The sequence below is a fragment of the Heterodontus francisci genome, chromosome 35 (genome assembly GCF_036365525.1).
Source record: "Heterodontus francisci isolate sHetFra1 chromosome 35, sHetFra1.hap1, whole genome shotgun sequence".
Classification (NCBI taxonomy): Eukaryota; Metazoa; Chordata; class Chondrichthyes; order Heterodontiformes; family Heterodontidae; genus Heterodontus; species Heterodontus francisci.
Window position 1 is genome coordinate 48,474,110 of NC_090405.1, and position 17,805 is coordinate 48,491,914.

At 45.1% G+C, this 17,805-nt stretch overlaps 1 protein-coding gene and 1 long non-coding RNA gene across 2 annotated transcripts; one reads left to right on the forward strand and one right to left on the reverse strand.

Moving 5' to 3' along the window:
• Positions 1–1,403: 1,403 nt before the first annotated feature.
• On the forward strand, positions 1,404–16,288 carry LOC137350499 (uncharacterized). Its single transcript, XR_010969442.1, has 2 exons — positions 1,404–1,565; positions 15,601–16,288. It is a non-coding gene; the product is annotated as an uncharacterized lncRNA (long non-coding RNA).
• LOC137350498 (growth arrest-specific protein 1-like) lies at positions 2,500–4,246 on the reverse strand. Its single transcript, XM_068015154.1, has one exon. The coding sequence runs from the start codon at positions 3,807–3,809 to the stop codon at positions 3,015–3,017; it is 795 nt and encodes a 264-aa protein (XP_067871255.1). The 5' UTR covers positions 3,810–4,246; the 3' UTR covers positions 2,500–3,014.
• Positions 16,289–17,805: the final 1,517 nt, after the last annotated feature.

Consider the following 17,805-nt stretch of genomic DNA (forward strand, 5'->3'; position numbering starts at 1 on the left):
TTCGACAAAAAGTCTCCAAGCCCTCAACACTGCGCTGATATCCATTTTTAATTTAACCCCTATTCTTTCCACCCGCGTTAATTTCTTTTGTCAGTTTTCAGAATCCTGTTCGTGTATAATTTGGTAAAATGATAAATCTAGGATTTTGACCTGGTTGTTTGCATTTTGTTTTAAATTTTCTTAATTCTGCTTTCGCTTGTTTACAAATTGTAAGTTTCCTGTGCTGTATTTTGAGCTGCAGTGTCCCCGACATTTATTTACACTGTAATGTTAAGCGCTGATGCACAGCATCAAAATGTTTTTTTTTCTGTCTTTGAGGTCAATTCTCCTCCAGTCAGCAGTCTCCGGCAATGATGCGTTTTTTAAAAAAAAAACAAAATAATCTCTTATTTTCAGAACTTTGAACCAAACAGATGAAATATATAGAGGAAATCAGGAAATCTTCAAATCTTGAACTTAAACAACACGAAATTGCAGGGGAGCTACACAGTCGGTCCAGGAATATCTCCACTGTTTAAAATCCAGGAAAATTCCAGGGCGATTTTCAAGTTTTAACATACTTTCAAACCTTTGGGATTTTCGCTCCAGGAATTTCCGCAGTGATCACTTAAAGCTCATTATTAAATATATCAAAATAAGCGATAAATATCGCGGATTGGGGGTAAAATTAAACTTGGAAAATCTGTAACACTTGGACAAAAAAATGAAATCCTCGGGAGATTTGAGGGAGTGAACCTTCTAACAGTGGGACTGTGAGTAATTGAGTCACGGTTTGATCCGCTGTTGCTGCTGTATATTAGACACGTCTACAGTGTTTTCAGGGAGCCTTTAAAACGTCCAGATTGCGCATGAATGCAGCGAGTATTGGCAGATGTGTGAAAGGCGCCACGTTTTTTATATACATATATAAATGAAATGAGACCAAAAGAAACTCCGAGTTGATGCATAAGTACGTGGCTGTAAAAAGTAATTGCAAAGAGATTGTTCTTGGAACATAATTTTAAAGGGGCACAAAGATCACAGTCCTCTCTATTAGACACCTAGTCCCTTGTGTTTTAATCGACCTTCCCCCACTGCAGTGTTCACTCCTATTGAGAAACTCGCTCCCCTGTATAAATGAATGGTTCATTGTGTAAATAGAATTTAAAAATACAGACCCTTCTTCTGTCTGGGAAATAATAACTCGGTTTTTTTTTAAAATCCCCACACTGAAGTTCCCAAACAGCATAGTAGCCACTGCGTCTGTGGCGTTTGTTTTGTACTGACCATTTCTAGACTGTCTCCTCCCCCTCACCTCCCGTCCCCAAAAACACTCTCTCCACAAGTTCCTATGTGTATCACTTTTGGATTGTTTATGTAACTTGGTGCAGTTTCTGCGCACACTGGTGCTCAGTGAGAGTTCACTGGGAGCCAAATATATCCAGATGGTCCCACTCCGCCAGCGTAAACTTTCTCCTTGGTGTTTAATAAACAGCATCGCGTTACAACAGACCCTACAGCCCTCCACGCTTCGGGGCTCAACGCTGTTTATTTGAATATTTGTATAATGAACGGAAAAGCACAATGTAAGTAGAATTAGATGAAAAAAATAGCACCCGAAGCGGAATGATTTTTTGGGTTGGGGAGAGGGAAATTGGCGAATTTTAACCAAAGCAGTTTACACTTTGAAAAGACATTTCAATAGTTTATCTATCAACATTTATATAGGCCTTTAACATTATGGCTGAACGCACGGTACATCAGAGATAAAATGGTGCGGAAAACAGGCGCTCAGCCAAGGAGGGGGAAGGCGAGAGGGGTTGCGGATGTTTTAAACGGAGGGTGGAGGGAATTGCAGAAAGTAAGAGTCAGGCCCGGTTAATGATGGAGGGAGAATGCGCAACGGCCTTGAGTCAAAGGAATTGGAGGTTGTGAGAGGAGGCGGCAGAGGCGTGACGGGCCATCGAGGGATTTCAGGGCGAGGGTTTAAAATGTTGAGCCGCAAGGATCAAGTAGGTCACTCAGAGGGGTGAAGGGTGAGAGACGGGTTTAGCGCTGGACAGAAAGGCTTCAACACAGTTTTGGACAATTTGGGGTTTGTGGAGAACGGGAGCGATGTATGCCAAGTCTGGGGCGATAAAGGCGAGTACAAGGAGATGCTCTGTGACAGGGAAGCTGAGGTTAGGGATGGAGGAGGACAATGTTGTGCCTCTGGAATGATGCGACCCTAGTCATGGGGGAAGATCATGGGCACACGAGACAGTCCCACAAGATTGAACAAGGCGGCCAATTTGCGCACAGACAGTGGATGGAATCAGTGACAAAGGAGCAGAGTTTATGGCAGGAGCGGAAAACCAATAGTCTAGCCGAGGAAGTCAGACCCCAATCAGGACGAATGTCAGACGTGCAGTCTGACAACATAGCAATGGAGGGAATAAGCGAGATGTGGGACCCGCGGCGCTGGGGATCAACCCAAAAAGACTGGCTACACCACAACTGTACAAAACTGTTACCTGAATTTATTTCAAAAAAATGGATTCGTTGCAAAAGCATAAATAGTGTCTAAACATTCTCCATCTTTTGTACAAAAAGTCCTCGAAAAGTTACAAATCTGCAGGCAAAGTGGTCCAACCTTTCGCACTTGTGGGTCCCATTGTCAATATTTTAAAGATCAATGGAACCATTAAAACATTTGTAAACGCAGTTTCTTGTGTTTTATGAAGTTTAAATCGAGCCACGTCCGAAGATTGTTCCATGAGTGGTTTACAATCGCCCTGTTTGTGAGCGTTGTATTTTTATAATCGATCTAACGGGGTGGGTGGGGGAAAGAGGGGGTTTATGAGGCAGAAATTGTAACCCAAGTTTAGTTTGATCTCCAATGCTCACATGACGGGGCCCGGCCTCAGTGTTTGAAGTGTTTTGTAAACACAGACGCACGGTGCCTGAGAGGGAAAAGCAAATGGTGAAAGAGAGAGAGAGAGAGAGAGAGAGAGGACAAAAAACACAAACCTGCAAATAATTGTTTGCACAAAGTGTTAGGGAAACCACAAGCCCAGGAGGAGCAGGAGGAGATAACACCACGTGTGTGCTCCCAGTGCTGTGCAGACATTCAGTGGCTTGTCCAATTCGCCTGCAGTTTCTGGCCTTAAATCCGTTTTGTTAATTTCATAATCGTCATATTCATAATTCTCCTCGGAGTCCGGGGTTGCTGTAAATAGCGAGTGGCCATTGATAAAGCAGAATTTCTCCATGTTCTCCTTAACCACCTCACAGAAGGGTCTTTCCACCCCATCACAGATGCATGTGTTGAGTAGGATTCCATTGGGGATGGAGAGCAGGTACTGGATGGTGCTCTTGCACACGGGAGTGCATTTCCTGCCGTTGAACAGCTGCCCGCAGTTGGACAGATAGTCCTTCATTGCGCCGTGACACACCGACTCCTCCTCGCAGCGCTGGCGGGCTTCGGTGCAGCCCAGGTCGGCCGCGTCCGGCGACTGCCCCCGGTACCTCCTGGGCATGCAGGGCTCGATGGCCCGCTTGGCCCGCCTGCATTGCACGTCCTGGTCGCAGTCACAGTTCTCCAGGTCCGGCCCGTTCTGGGTCTGGTTGAGCTTGACCAGGGCGCCGATGCAGTGGCTGGGGCACTGCCTTCTCAGCCCCTGCAGGAAGGGCTCGCAGGCTGCACTGTACTGGCTGTAAGCCCACTTGCAATCCTTCTCCTCCTGACAGCGCAGCAGAGCCTGCCAGCACACGGGCTGAGCCCCGGCCACCGAGCTGAGACAAGCCAAAATCGCCAGGGAGTAGCAGCTCAGTCTGACGGCCCGGAGCATTCTTTAGAGGAGCAGCAGGGGAAACCCTCTTGCTTAAAGCGAGCTGATCGGATGCATTCTGCAGAAACTTGCCCAATCTGCCAGCGCTTCTGCTTTACAAAACCCCCTCTCAGTTGCATAACAGCGGGTTTAGTGCACAGATTTAAACCTTCTCCCCACTTCAATCCCCACCGAAGGTTCAAAGAAAGAGTCCTTTAAAAAAAAAACTTTCTTCACTCAGTGCCTGGGAGAATTCTCCAGGATGCGGATTCAGCGAGCGATCTTCCAGCTGAAGTTAATTTCTTTCCCTGCTTTGTCCAGAAGCCCTTGGAATCGTAATCTACACAGCACAGATGGGAAATCTAGCGCGGTTTTTTTTTGCGAGATGCAAATTGTTAAGGCACTAAATTTTTCCCTCTCTCTAAAGTACCTGTAGCTTCGCCCCAGTGTTCCACATCACGCTTGATTTAGCAAGCTCAACTCTGTCCAATCTTCCCCTCCCTCCCAAACCCGGGGGGGGAGAGAAAAATCGGTTTTACCCCCATCCTCAATGGGATTGGTCGATTTTTGTTTTTAGGAATTGTGCAGCCTGGGATTCGTTTCCATTAGCGACGCAATTTTTTTTTTTGGAAGCCGGCACGTCACATGCTGGATCAAATGTTTATATAAATTTATAAAAACGCAACATGTGTGGTCTTAACTTTTTTTGGGGGGGAAAAAAAAGTTGTGAAACACTAGAGGGAGCAACCCTATAGCAAAGGAGTGATTCTATCCTCACGTGCAGTTCCTACTTAATCTAAAATCCCTCACTCCGCAAAACAAAATTATTAATGTAACTGTGTAACTAGAGCAAACTTTGGAGACGAGTGATAGTTGCTCATGCACTCAAACATGGATATACTGCAAGATCCCTTTCAGTGGGAATTCTCCAAAACCCCTGGACAGTGAATACCATTTTCTGGCCCGTTTCATTCCCTTTGTGGAGTTGCGCTTCTGCGCCGGGTTATGTGCGTAGTGGCCAGAGAAAATTGTTTACGCCCTGGAAGTTTTGAATGGAGCCTGGTCGCCCTGTGTTTTTCCAGTGGGGGGGGGGGGGGGAGCCTACCTATTTAGCAGCGTCCCGGCGCTTCCCATTCAGCCACATTTGAGAGTGCCCAACTAGAAAGCGCTTTCAGTCGATTTCTGTCTCTCTGCCCCGTCCCCTCTGCTATTGAGATGTAAAGTGACCGAATTCAAGAGTAAATCGCCCGACACCATGACCGCTTTTGACAGTCGGACTAGGGGTTGGGGAAGTTTCAACCTGCAGAATGAAATAAAAGAAGACTGGTGATTTGTTACTGAAAAGGGATCCCCCCCCCCCTCCCCCCCAGGCAGGCGTTTCGAATCCCATTCTGAGGGCGACTTACATCTGTACTGCCTTGCATCTTAATCAGTTACCTTTTCTTAAAAAAAGATACACTTTCTCCTGATATTTCTTTGCACTAAAAATGAATGACGCAATCATTTGAAATAATGTAAAAATAACAAGAGTAGTTTAGTGCAAAAGACACGATTAGATCGCTTGAGTTAAGATGTGGATCTGTTGTGTTGTTATGTAGGTGTTTTTATGTTAACATTTTTTTTTGAGGAATTCATAGTCAATCCAAAGTAACGTTGGACCAGTTTTTTCACCAGAGTCGTCAAGAGGACACTAAAAGAACTGGTTTGGCAACAATCATTACTGGTTGTCACATGGCTCAAGTTAAAAATAGAACAGAAACCCTGGTGAGAGGGGAAGATGTGGGCCGAGAAGTGACAGGCACCACTTGATTGGACAAACCCGGGAACAGCAGCATGCATCTGAGAAGGCAGCAAACTCACAAACTTTTGGTTGTCGTGTCAATGTGCTTTACGTTCTGGAATGATATAAAGTCAAGTCTGCTGAAGAAGTGTCAAGGAAGGAGAGACGACCACAACCCAACTCGCTTTCCAGCAACTCTCTAAAAGACCCTGAGAAGTCCACTGTGTCAATTCATCTCGTCTCCTTTCTTTGAAGAAAAGCCTGCTAAATTAATTCTCAATGCCGCCTGAAAAGAACTGTTCTAAAAGATCCCAATGTCCTGTCTACATGTACTTGGAAGTTAGACTGTATGCCAGTTTTGGAACACAATACTACTCATCTGCTGTTTTCTTCAGGAATGAGCAAGTATTCAGCCCAAGTGTTTTTTTGTCTGTAACAGAGCTCTGAACAAAAAATCCCTTTCTTTTCGGTTAACCGGTGTATCTATGTGTGTTTGTGAGTGTGAGGGGCTAAAACAAAAAGGGGTCTTTATAATTTCAATCTGTGTTTTTATGCTTTACTTCACTACTGGTTAAGACTTGTTTTATAATAAACTGATAATTTTGCTGTCCACTAAAGAAATCTGGTTAGTGTGTTTTATTCTGGGAAAAATAGAGTATATGATTGACACAATCAGTAAGTGGGAAATTTTAAAATATATGTTGTGACCTGTGGAGAAGTGGGACTAGAATGAACAGTGCACTCCTCCTGCCTCAGTCGTAACAGTTTTTATTTGACTTTTAGGATAAGGTATATATTTTATGAAAACAATGTACAGTTTATCAGAAGGTACATACATTGGGATAGTTTTTTTATTCATTCATGGATGTGGGTGTCACTGGCAAGGTCAGCATTTGTTGCCCATCTCTAATTGCCTTTGAGAAGGTAGTGCTGAGCCACCCTCCTAAATCACAGAATTGTCACAGCACAGAAGGATGCCATTTGGCCTGTCGTGTCTGCACTGGCTCTCCGAATACAACTGAGTGGCATGCTAGGCCATTTCAGAGGGGATGTTAAGAGTCAACCCTATTGCTGTGGGACTGGGGCGGCACAGTGGCGCAGTGGTTAGCACCGCAGCCTCACAGCTCCAGCGACCCGGGTTCAATTCTGGGTACTGCCTGTGTGGAGTTTGCAAGTTCTCCCTGTGTCTGCGTGGGTATCCTCCGGGTGCTCCGGTTTCCTCCCACATGCCAAAGACTTGCAGGTTGATAGGTAAATTGGCCATTAGCAATTGCCCCTAGTATAGGTAGGTGGTAGGGAAATATAGGGACAGGTGGGGATGTGGTAGGAATATGGAATTAGTGTAGGAATAGTATAAATGGGTGGTTGATGGTCAGCACAGACTCGGTGGGCCGAAGGGCCTGTTTCAGTGCTGTATCTCTAACTAACTAATATACAGGCCAGAGAAGGACAGCAGATTTCCTTCCTTAAAGGACATATGTGAACCAGATAGGTTTTTTATAACAATCTGGTAGTTTCAAGGTCACCATTACTGGGATTAGCTTTTTATTTCAAATTTATTTATTTAATAAGTTTGAATTCCCCCAGCTACTACAAAGGGATTTGAACTCAACTCTCAAGAACATTAGTATCTAGGCCTCAGGATTACTAGTCCAGTAACATAACCACTATACTACCACACCCTTGAAGGTGGTGTGTTTTGCACACCATAACAGCTAAGGGTGACTGACTATATTGTTATGAAAGTACTTCCATTCTTAAAATATTTTTGTGAGGAGTCATGTTTTAAAATTGTGGAAATTAATTCCTTTGGGGGACTTAAGTGATTCCATAGATGCTGGACTTTGTTTATTTTTAAAAGGACACTGGAAGGACTTTGTTTAAAAACACTTACTGGAAGTCACATGTCTTCAGCTAAGTAAACAGCAGGTGCCCTTTGACTGTTGGAGTTGTTTACAGAGAAGTGACATGTCAAGATTAATGGTGGTCAAGAGTTGGTTTCTGTTTGGATATTGTTTTGAGTCAGTTGGGTTTGCAACCTGCTGAGAGAAGCACCCAGCTCATCCTTTCACCACCTCTCTGAGAAACCCTGAGAATCCAGTGTGTGATAGCTGAAACCCCTGATGCTGGATTTCTCCTGGAAAGCCTGCCACACTAATCCTTGACATCGCCTGAAGAGAACTGCTCCAAAAAGATCCCATTGGCAGCATTTTTACGTAATGGGATGCCAAAAAAGGGACAACTGATATCATTCTATATCTTATCCTTTTCCTTCAAGAATTAACAAGTATCTGGTCAAAATATCATTTTTTGGGGGGGGGGAAAGTGATCTCTGCAGAGTAAACCTCTATTTTTTCTTTAACCGATGTGTGTTTGAGAGAGAGAGTGTTGGGCTGAGTTAGAAGGGAACTTTTCTATTTCAATCTGTGTGTTTATGCTTTGCATCTTTACTGAATACATCTTGTTTTATAATAAATTGATAATTTTGTGTTTATTAAAGAAACCTGTTGGATTTTATTCTGAAATAAAAATAGAGTATATAATTGGCCATATTGGTAACTGGGAAAACATTTAAATATATGTAGTGACCTGTGGAGAAGTGGAACTAGAGAAAGATAGTGCACTCCTCCTGCCTCGGTCATAACAATATGGCAATGGTGATATTTCTGCATGAGTGGTTCAATATTAGTGAATTTTAGGAGAGACAGTCTGCCCCGGGAGCAGTGCATTGTTTGCGGGTTCAGGATGATGAAAGTGTCTCATTTGCCTGTAACATTTTGTTTTGCTAAGTTAATGTAAATAGCTTATAAGTTATTTATAAATGTATGTCCTAACTTATTTGTGGAACTTTTGGGTGAATGACCTTTTTTTTGTAAACAAGCTCCAGTTCATGGGGCTAAAAGTTGCCTCTCCTACACAGAGCTCCTCTACACACATCTGATTATGAACTCCACTATCTCCCTATCCTGATGACCTGGAACTCGCTGCCTACGAGGGTGGTAGAAGTGGGGACATTCAATGATTTCAAAAGGAAATTGGATGGGCATTTGAGGGAAATAAATTGGCAGGGCTACGGGGTTAGAGTGGAGGAATGGGATAAACTGGATTGCTCTACAGAGTGCCAGCATGAACCCAATGGGCCGAATGGCCTCCTTCTGTGCCATATTGATGCTATGATCCTCAGCACATCAATTTTGAAATTCTGGCCTTTAGGGGTGAGTGTAACTTTTCCAATTGGTGGGACCAGATCCAGGTGACAGTTAAAATGCATCCCTATTTAATTTTACAAAACCAAAATACCGCGGATGCTGTAAATCTGATGAAAGGTCACACGGACCTGAAACGTTAACTCTGTTCTTCTCTCCACAGATGCTGCCTGACCTGCCAAGTATTTCCAGCATTTTCCACTTTTATTTCTTTTCCTTTTTTTAAGCTCAGGATACAAAGAATGATGATAAGCAGCAAGTAATAGACTGGGATAGAGTTGCTAACCATCCAGGATTGGCCTGGATTCACCAGGAATTGAAGATTTATCCCCAGGACACTGCTGCAAAGTATCCCAGCGGCATTATACAAAATTGTAATAAAAACAAGAAACGCTGGAAATACTCAGCAGGTCTGGCAGCACCTGTGGAGAAAGAAGCAGAGTTAACGTTTCAGGTCAGTGACCCTTCATCAGAACTCTGTTCTTCAGAAATTGTGTTCTTTTATTTTCTGTGAATGCTTTTCTTTATTAATTATAGGAGATGTGATTAAAAGGCAGCTTTACTAACAATCAGGATTAACCCAATTGGGTAAGAAAGAATCTTTTCACTTTCCAAGTAACTGTGGGGAGGCAGTGCGGCTGGAGAATGGACCAATGACCAGAGTGCGGGGGCCTGGGGGTTCGCGGCATGATATCTCCAGGAACGCCCCCAACCAAGAGTTGGCAACCCGCGGCCCTGAAACCGTTCATGATGGTTTAAAAAGAGAAATCTGTTTCCCGTTTTGTCTTCCTATCATTTGGAGGAAAAAAGAAGTTGAGAAGAAGGCCTTTGCACCATGAAGAGACCAATGAAACTAGTTACTTCCTCCAAAGAAATCCTACTGTGGCATGCAATTACATAGAAATTACAACACAGAATCAGGCCATTCAGCCCAACCAGCCTGTTCTACCTCCCTAAATTTAAAAGACTTGTAGCTCTGGGTCAAAATATCAACTGCAGCTTGGGTGAGGCCTTCAGGTAAAAACGTTAATGAAAATACTCAAACACAATTGTCTTCTTCTTCTTTGGCCTCCTTATCTCGAGAGACAATGGGTAAGCGCCTGGAGGTGGTCAGTGGTTTGTGAAGCAGCGCCTGGAGTGGCTATAAAGGCCAATTCTGGAGTGACAGGCTCTTCCACAGGTGCTGCAGACAAATTTGTTTGTCGGGGCTGTTACACAGTTGGCTCTCTCCTTGCGCTTCTGTCTTTTTTCCTGCCAACTGCTAAGTCTCTTCGACTCGCCACACTTTAGCCCCGCCTTTATGGCTGCCTGCCAGCTCTGGCGAACGCTGGCAATTGACTCCCACGACTTGTGATCAATGTCACAGGACGTCATGTCGCATTTGCAGACGTCTTTAAAGCGGAGACATGGTCGGCCGGTGGGTCTGATACCAGTGACGAGCTCGCTGTACAATGTGTCTTTGGGGATCCTGCCATCTTCCATGCGGCTCACATGGCCAAGCCATCTCAAGCGCCGCTGACTCAGTAGTGTGTATAAGCTGGGGGTGTTGATCGCCTCGAGGACTTCTGTGTTGGAGATACGGTCCTGCCACCTGATGCCAAGTATTATCCGGAGGCAGCGAAGATGGAATGAATTGAGACGTTGCTCTTGGCTGACATACGTCGTCCAGGCCTCGCTGCCATAGAGCAAGGTACTGAGGACACAGGCTTGATACACTTGGACTTTTGTGTTCCGTGTCAGTGCGCCATTTTCCCACACTCTCTTGGTCAGTCTGGACATAGCAGTGGAAGCCTTTCCCATGCGCTTGTTGATTTCTGCATCTAGAGACAGGTTACTGGTGATAGTTGAGTCTAGGTAGGTGAACTCTTGAACCACTTCCAGAGCATGGTCGCCAATATTGATGGATGGAACATTTCTGACGTCCTGTCCCATGATGTTCGTTTTCTTGAGGCTGATGGTTAGGCCAAATTCGTTGCAGGCAGCCGCAAACATGTCGATGAGACTCTGCAGACACTCTTCAGTGTGAGACGTTAAAGCAGCATCATCAGCAAAGAGGAGTTCCCTGATGAGGACTTTCCGTACTTTGGACTTCGCTCTTAGACGGGCAAGGTTGAACAACCTGCCCCCTGATCTTGTGTGGAGGAAAATTCCTTCTTCAGAGGACTTGAACGCATGTGAGAGCAGCAGGGAGAAGAAAATCCCAAAAAGTGTGGGTGCGAGAACACAACCCTGTTTCACGCCACTCAGGATAGGAAAGGGGTCTGATGAGGAGCCACCATGTTGAATTGTGCCTTTCATATAGTCATGGAATGAGGCGATGATACTTAGTAGCTTTGGTGGACATCCAATCTTATCTAGTAGTCTGAAGAGACCACGTCTGCTGACGAGGTCAAAGGCTTTGGTGAGATCAATGAAAGCAATGTAGAGGGGCATCTGTTGTTCGCGGCATTTCTCCTGTATCTGAGGAAGGGAGAACAGCATGTCAATGGTCGGTCTCTCTGCACGAAAGCCACATTGTGCCTCAGGGTAGACGCGCTCGGCCAGCTTCTGGAGCTTGTTTAAAGCGACTCAAGCAAAGACTTTCCCCACTATGCTGAGCAGGGAGATTCCACGGTAGTTGTTGCAGTCACCGCGGTCACCTTTGTTTTTATAGAGGGTGATGATATTTGCAAGCTGGAACGTCAGAACTATGTGTCCTGGCCTGTCGGAAGACCTTACACAAATCAACGATTTTTGGAAGACCACCATCATTAACAACGAGCTCAGTAGACTCAATGTAGACATTGCAGCACTTCAGGAGACACGCCTCCCCGCGAGAGGATCTCTAGCAGAGCAAGACTACACCTTCTTCTGGCAGGGTAGGGATCCTGAAGAACCAAGACAGCATGGAGTGGGCTTCGCCATCAGAAACTCCTTGCTCAGCTTGATAGAGCCTCCTTGAAATGGCTCGGAATGCATACTGTCCATCCGACTGATCACCACCTCTGGTCCAGTACACCTACTCAGCATCTATGCTCCAACACTCTGCTCCGCACCTGAAACTGAAGATCAGTTCTACGAGGAACTCCATAATATCATTAGTAGCATCTCCAACACCTGTTCCTGCTGGGGGACTTTAATGGCAGGGTTGGGGCCGACCATGACTCATGGCCCTCCTGCCTTGGGCGCTATGGCATTGGAAGGATGAATGAGAATGGACAGAGACTGCTTGAGTTGTGTACCTGTCATAACCTCTGCATCACCAACTCGTTCTTTCACACTAAACCCTGTCACCAGGTTTCATGAAGGCACCCAAGTTCGCGTCGTTGGCACCAGCTAGACCTCATCGTCACAAGGCGAGCCTCCTTAAACAGTGTTCAAATCACACGCAGCTTCCACAGTGCGGACTGCGACACTGACCACTCCCTGGTGTGCAGCAAGGTAAGACTCAGACCAAAGAAGTTGCATCATTCCAAGCAGAAGGGCCACCCGCGCATCAACACGAGCAGAATTTCTCATCCACAGCTGTTACAAAAATTTCTAAATCCACTTGTAACAGCCCTTCAAAACACTCCCACAGGGGATGCTGAGACCAAGTGGGCCCACATCAGAGACGCCATCTATGAGTCAGCTTTGACCACCTATGGCAAACGTGCGAAGAGGAATGCAGACTGGTTTCAATCTCATATTGAAGAGCTGGAACCTGTCATAGCCGCTAAGCGCATTGCACTGTTGAACTACAAGAAAGCCCCCAGTGAGTTAACATCCGTAGCACTTAAAGCAGCCAGAAGCACTGCACAAAGAACAGCCAGGCGCTGCGCAAACGACTACTGGCAACACCTATGCAGTCATGCTGGAATCACTCAGCAGGTCTGGCAGCATTTGTGGAAAGAGAAGCAGAGTTAACGTTTCGGGTCAGTGACCCTTCTTCGGAACCCCCGAAACGTTAACTCTGCTTCTCTTTCCACAGATGCTGCCAGACCTGCTGAGTGATTCCAGCATTTCTTGTTTTTGTTTCAGATTTCCAGCATCCGCAGTATTTTGCTTTTATACCTATGCAGTCATATTCAGCTGGCCTCCGACGCCGGAAACATCAGAGGAATGTATGATGGCATTAAGAGAGCTTTTGGGCCAACCATCAAGAAGATCGCCCCCCTCAAATCTAAATCAGGGGACATAATCACTGACCAACACAAACAAATGGACCGCTGGGTTGAGCACTACCTAGAACGGTACTCCAGGGAGAATGTTGTCACTGAGACTGCCCTCAATGCAGCCCAGCCTGTACCAGTCATGGATGAGCTGGACATACAGCCAACAAAATCGGAACTCAGTGATGCCATTGATTCTCTAGCCAGCGGAAAAGCCCCTGGGAAGGACGGCATTACCCCTGAAATAATCAAGAGTGCCAAGCCTGCTATACTCTCAGCACTACATGAACTGCTATGCCTGTGCTGGGACGAGGGAGCAGTACCTCAGGACATGCGTGATGCCAATATCATCACCCTCTCAAACACAATAACATCGCTGATATAATTAGGTTTGATTATATTAATAGTGAAATATACATTTTCAAATTCTTTTATTATTTAGAAACTTTGTTTTAATTCCATACTTATTAGAAGGTGTTCGAATGTTATAAAGTGTTTTTACTGGTTCACCATCACCTTGCTAAGAAATTAAACTGAATTACAATTAATAGGTTTGAATCTCTATTAATAAATTTGCACAGCTGAACAGCATCTAGCAGAAATTTGCATTAAGCCAGAATCCATTAGTATTGAGCAGGAACAGATTTGCATATCAGTCAATCAAGAGCAATAGATTTTGGATGTAAGAAATTTCCGTATAATGTGAGGGACAGAAAATGGATTAACATGTATTGTTTTTATAATGTCATAGATGGTTGGATATAAAAGTAATAGTTTTTCTGTGATCAGGCACAGCAAAGTCCCACAAAACAGCAATGAGATCAATGGCCAGAAAATCTTGGCCTTTTGGTGATGTTAATTGAGGGATCAACAGCTGCTGGAGGACCATCAATTCGGTGAAAGACGCTCTTTGGTCTGCCTGAAACTTGCTGGTCTTCGAGCGCAAAGAGTTGTCCACGACCGAATGTTGCAGACTAACACATTCCAAGGTCCAGGACTACGTGCTGAGGGACGCACTAAAGCTTGGGGCAGCCGCAGCAAAGGCTCAATGGGGAAAGACCACTGTGTAAGGTCCTCCCACCAAGCTGAACTGAGGGGCTGGACCCATGGGAAACCCCTCGGGCTGTATACACCAAAATATGGGTTTGCTGTAAATTGTACATGGCAGGTAAAATGGAATGGAAGGGTTGTGAGGCAACTCTCTCCTGTATTGAAGAAAACTGATTTCCTTTGCACTTTCTGGAATGTCAACTTGGTGCTGTTTTGAACTGTTTTGTAACGTATTTTTCACAGATTTTTATGAATAAAGTATATTTTTGGGGGAAAAAAAGATGTTGATTGGGGGGAATAAATGTTGGTCAGGACAATGAGAGAATTTCCCGCTTTAATTTGAATAGTGCAGTTGGGGGTTTTTTGGACTCATCCCAACAGGAAGATGGGACCTCAGTTTTCACCTGAAAGAGTGGCATCTCTGATAATGCAGCACTCCCCCCAGTATTGTGCTGCAGATAAGGTTAATAGTGACTCTTCTTTGGCCTCCTTATCTCGAGAGACAATGGGTAAGCGCCTGGAGGTGGTCAGTGGTGTGTGGAGCAGCGCCTGGAGTGGCTATAAAGGCCAATTCTAGAGTGACAGGCTCTTCCACAGGTGTTGCAGAAAAATTTGTTCGTCGGGGCTGTTACACAGTTGGCTCTCCCCTTGCGCTTCTGTCTTTTTTCCTGCCAACTGCTAAGTCTCTTCGACTCGCCACAATTTAGCCCCGCCTTTATGGCTGCTCGCCAGCTCTGGCGAACGCTGGCAACTGACTCCCACGACTTGTGATCAATGTCACAGGACTTCATGTCGCGTTTGCAGACGTCTTTAAAGCGGATAGATAGTGACTGAGTGACAGGAAAAGACCCTCTGGTCCATCCAGTCTGTCTCGCACAATGTGATATCTTGGGAGCAAGTAAGATTAAACTTGCCTTCCTTGTGCATCACAATTTGTACACCCCACCCCATCTGTGGTCTCCTGGGAGAGGCAAGAAACTAAGAACCCAGGATAAATTGGGGGTCAAAAAATCTTGTGAAATTCCTCTCTGACCCTTGAGATGATCAAAACTAGTCCAAGAAATGACTCTGGCTCAGATAGTTCTATGCAGGTGTAATGAGTCTTGATTTGAGCCCAGTGAAGAGAAAGATATGTGTAAGAAGGTGGGTTTGGAGAGTAAGAGGAACAAAAAAGGCAGGCTCAGTCCTCAGCCCCTGAAACCTGCTTTACTATTCAGTTAGATCATAGCTGATTTGCATGGCTTTGCCAGCCCATAAAATAGATGAGGGATAGCACAGAGTGCAGTAATAAGGGTTGACTAAGTGCTTAATCTGGTATGAAATTTAATTTTTCTTTGCATATTAGCAGTTACCTTTCTGAGAGATGTGACTGTAATTAGATCTATTTAAATGTATTATGAATGGAAATCATATACAGGAACAATTTTCTTAACAGGTACAACATGGCTGATTCTTTGTAATTGGTTCTCCAGGGTTCGTTTTAATAGCTACATCCTGCAGATTGATGAGCAGGAGGATCAGTCATTAAGTAATTTTATCTGAACTTTCAGTAAAAAGTCATTGTGTTGTCAAGGTTATCTGTAATTTGATTGTCTGCAGTTATGGTTTTCTTATGCAGTTTTTCATTTCTTTCTCCTTTTCTCAAGGCACTGATTCATTCAGGGATACAGCTCCATCCATCTCCCCCGAGTGACCATTCTACATCGCTGAGCCAGGACGCCCCTCCGCCTCATTTTCAAGTGTAGCTTGGAACCCGGCAACCTCTCATCCGAAAGACGGGAACCTCCGACAGTGCAGCACTCCCTCCACGCTGCGCTGGGAGTGCCAGTCTGGATTTTTCTGCTTAACTGTCTGGATTGGGGAATTCGAACCCACAACATTCTGACTCAGAAGTGAAAGTTGTGACCCACTGAGCCATGGCTGGCACTGGTTACTGAGGTTTCATGGGGGTCATTACAGCTGGCCCTGATCCTGTCCTCACTTGGGGCATCTATACTTGTGTAATTCCAGCACGAGTGTCACCAGAAGGTAACCAGGACCTGAAACCCGAGCTAACTTTCCACTCTGTAAACCAATGTGCTGAGGCCAACCCAGCCAACATCAGCTAATAAAGTGCTAGCTGACATCGAATCTGAGACTTCCCTGGTGTCTACCTACACTCGGCAGTTCACGAGTTGAACCTGCTGAGCTATCAAGGAGAGTAATAATAATGTTTGAAAACAATTCTGGAGTAATATTCGACATGTTCATTTATTCTGGATCTATTTGGGCAGTCTTTTACATTTTTCAACATTTGTGCTGCAAGATAGTGAAATAAATTCTATTATAATGTAATTTATTATTCAGTCACTGATCTATAGAAAAAATTCTAATCAGCAGTACAAAGCAAATCTAACAAACCTGCTGAGTCAAGTGTGTTCTGTTCATAAAACACTGTGATGCACAGCTAAAAATACAAAGCAATGACGTCTGTCCTCCTTGTCCTTGACTACAAATCCCTCCATAACCTCAGCCCATTCGACCTCAGTGACTTCCTCCAACTTTATGTCCCATCCAAGTCCTTCAAGCTCTGTCCTCCTTTCATCCTCCCCTCCTCCACTGTACTGTCGATGGCAGAGATTTGAGCTGTCTCAACTCTACTCTAAATCATCTCCCAATCCCCTACCTTCCTCACTTTAATTCTTCCTGCCTTTCTCAAAATCTATCTACTCAATCATACCTTTGATCTCTTCCCCTAACTCTCTCATTTGTACTTGGCATTTGACCTCCACGTGAAGAAACTTGGAATATCTCTCTATGTTGTAAATGCTATATAAGTGCAAGTTGTCACCAGAAAATAAGGTAAGAAGCTTTGCAAGATGTTACCAGCACTTGTGTCACCTTCACAATATTTTAGTAATGTCGCTAACAGATACATTATATTGCTGTTGGCACATAATCAGTATAAAGAGGACAAACTCCAACAGCAGCCAGCAGTTCCAGGACAGTAGGTCCAAAATGGCTGAAAGCATTGCCAGTGATGGGGAACAGTGGGAGGCAAGTGGGAATGAGTTGTACAAAGTTGGAGGATGAAAAGGCACAGGCTGGGATATAAGACTGGTGGAGGTTACAAAGGTAGGATGGGGCAGTCAGCGCTTGTTGGAAGGAGCACTTCGAAGATCTTCTCAATCGCGACGCAGTCCTTGATGCGAGTGCCCTCGACCACGTTCCACAGCATGCCACCCACCATGACGTCAGCACAGCCCCAGCCCAACATGAGATCGAAAAGGCCATCCGACAGCTAAAAAACAATAAGGCCGCCCGCCAGCATAGATGGAATTCCCGCCGAAATTCTAAAATACGGCAGAGAGGCACTCTTGACACAAATGCATGCTCTCATCTCCCTCACCTGGAAGGAGGAGAGCGTGCCAGGGGGTCTCCAAGATGTAAAAAAGGAGACAAGACCGACTGCGGTAACTACAGAGGGGTATCCCTGCTGTCCGCCACAGGGAAGGTCATCGCAAGGGTCCTTCTCAACCGCCTCCTCCCCGTGGCTGAAGAGCTCCTACCGGAATCACAATGTAGATTCTGTCCATCAGGATGCACAGTGAACATGATCTTCACAGCAAGACAACTGCAAGAAAAATGTAGGGAGCAGCAGCAACCTTTATACATGGTCTTCTCTGACCTCACAAAGGCCTTCGACTCTAGCAACTGGGAGGGATTATGGAACATCCTCGTCAAATTTGGAGAAATTTGTCACCATCCTCCCACCGGCTGCACGACGTCATGCAAACTGTAATCCTTGCCAACGGATCTATCACTGACCCAATCCAAGTGCAAACTGAGGTCAAGCAAGGCTATGTCATCAC

Coding starts and splice junctions, on each gene's coding strand:
- LOC137350498 (XM_068015154.1), bottom strand. CDS start 3,809: ATGCTCCGGGCCGTCAGACTGAGCTGCTACTCCCTGGCGATTTTGGCT.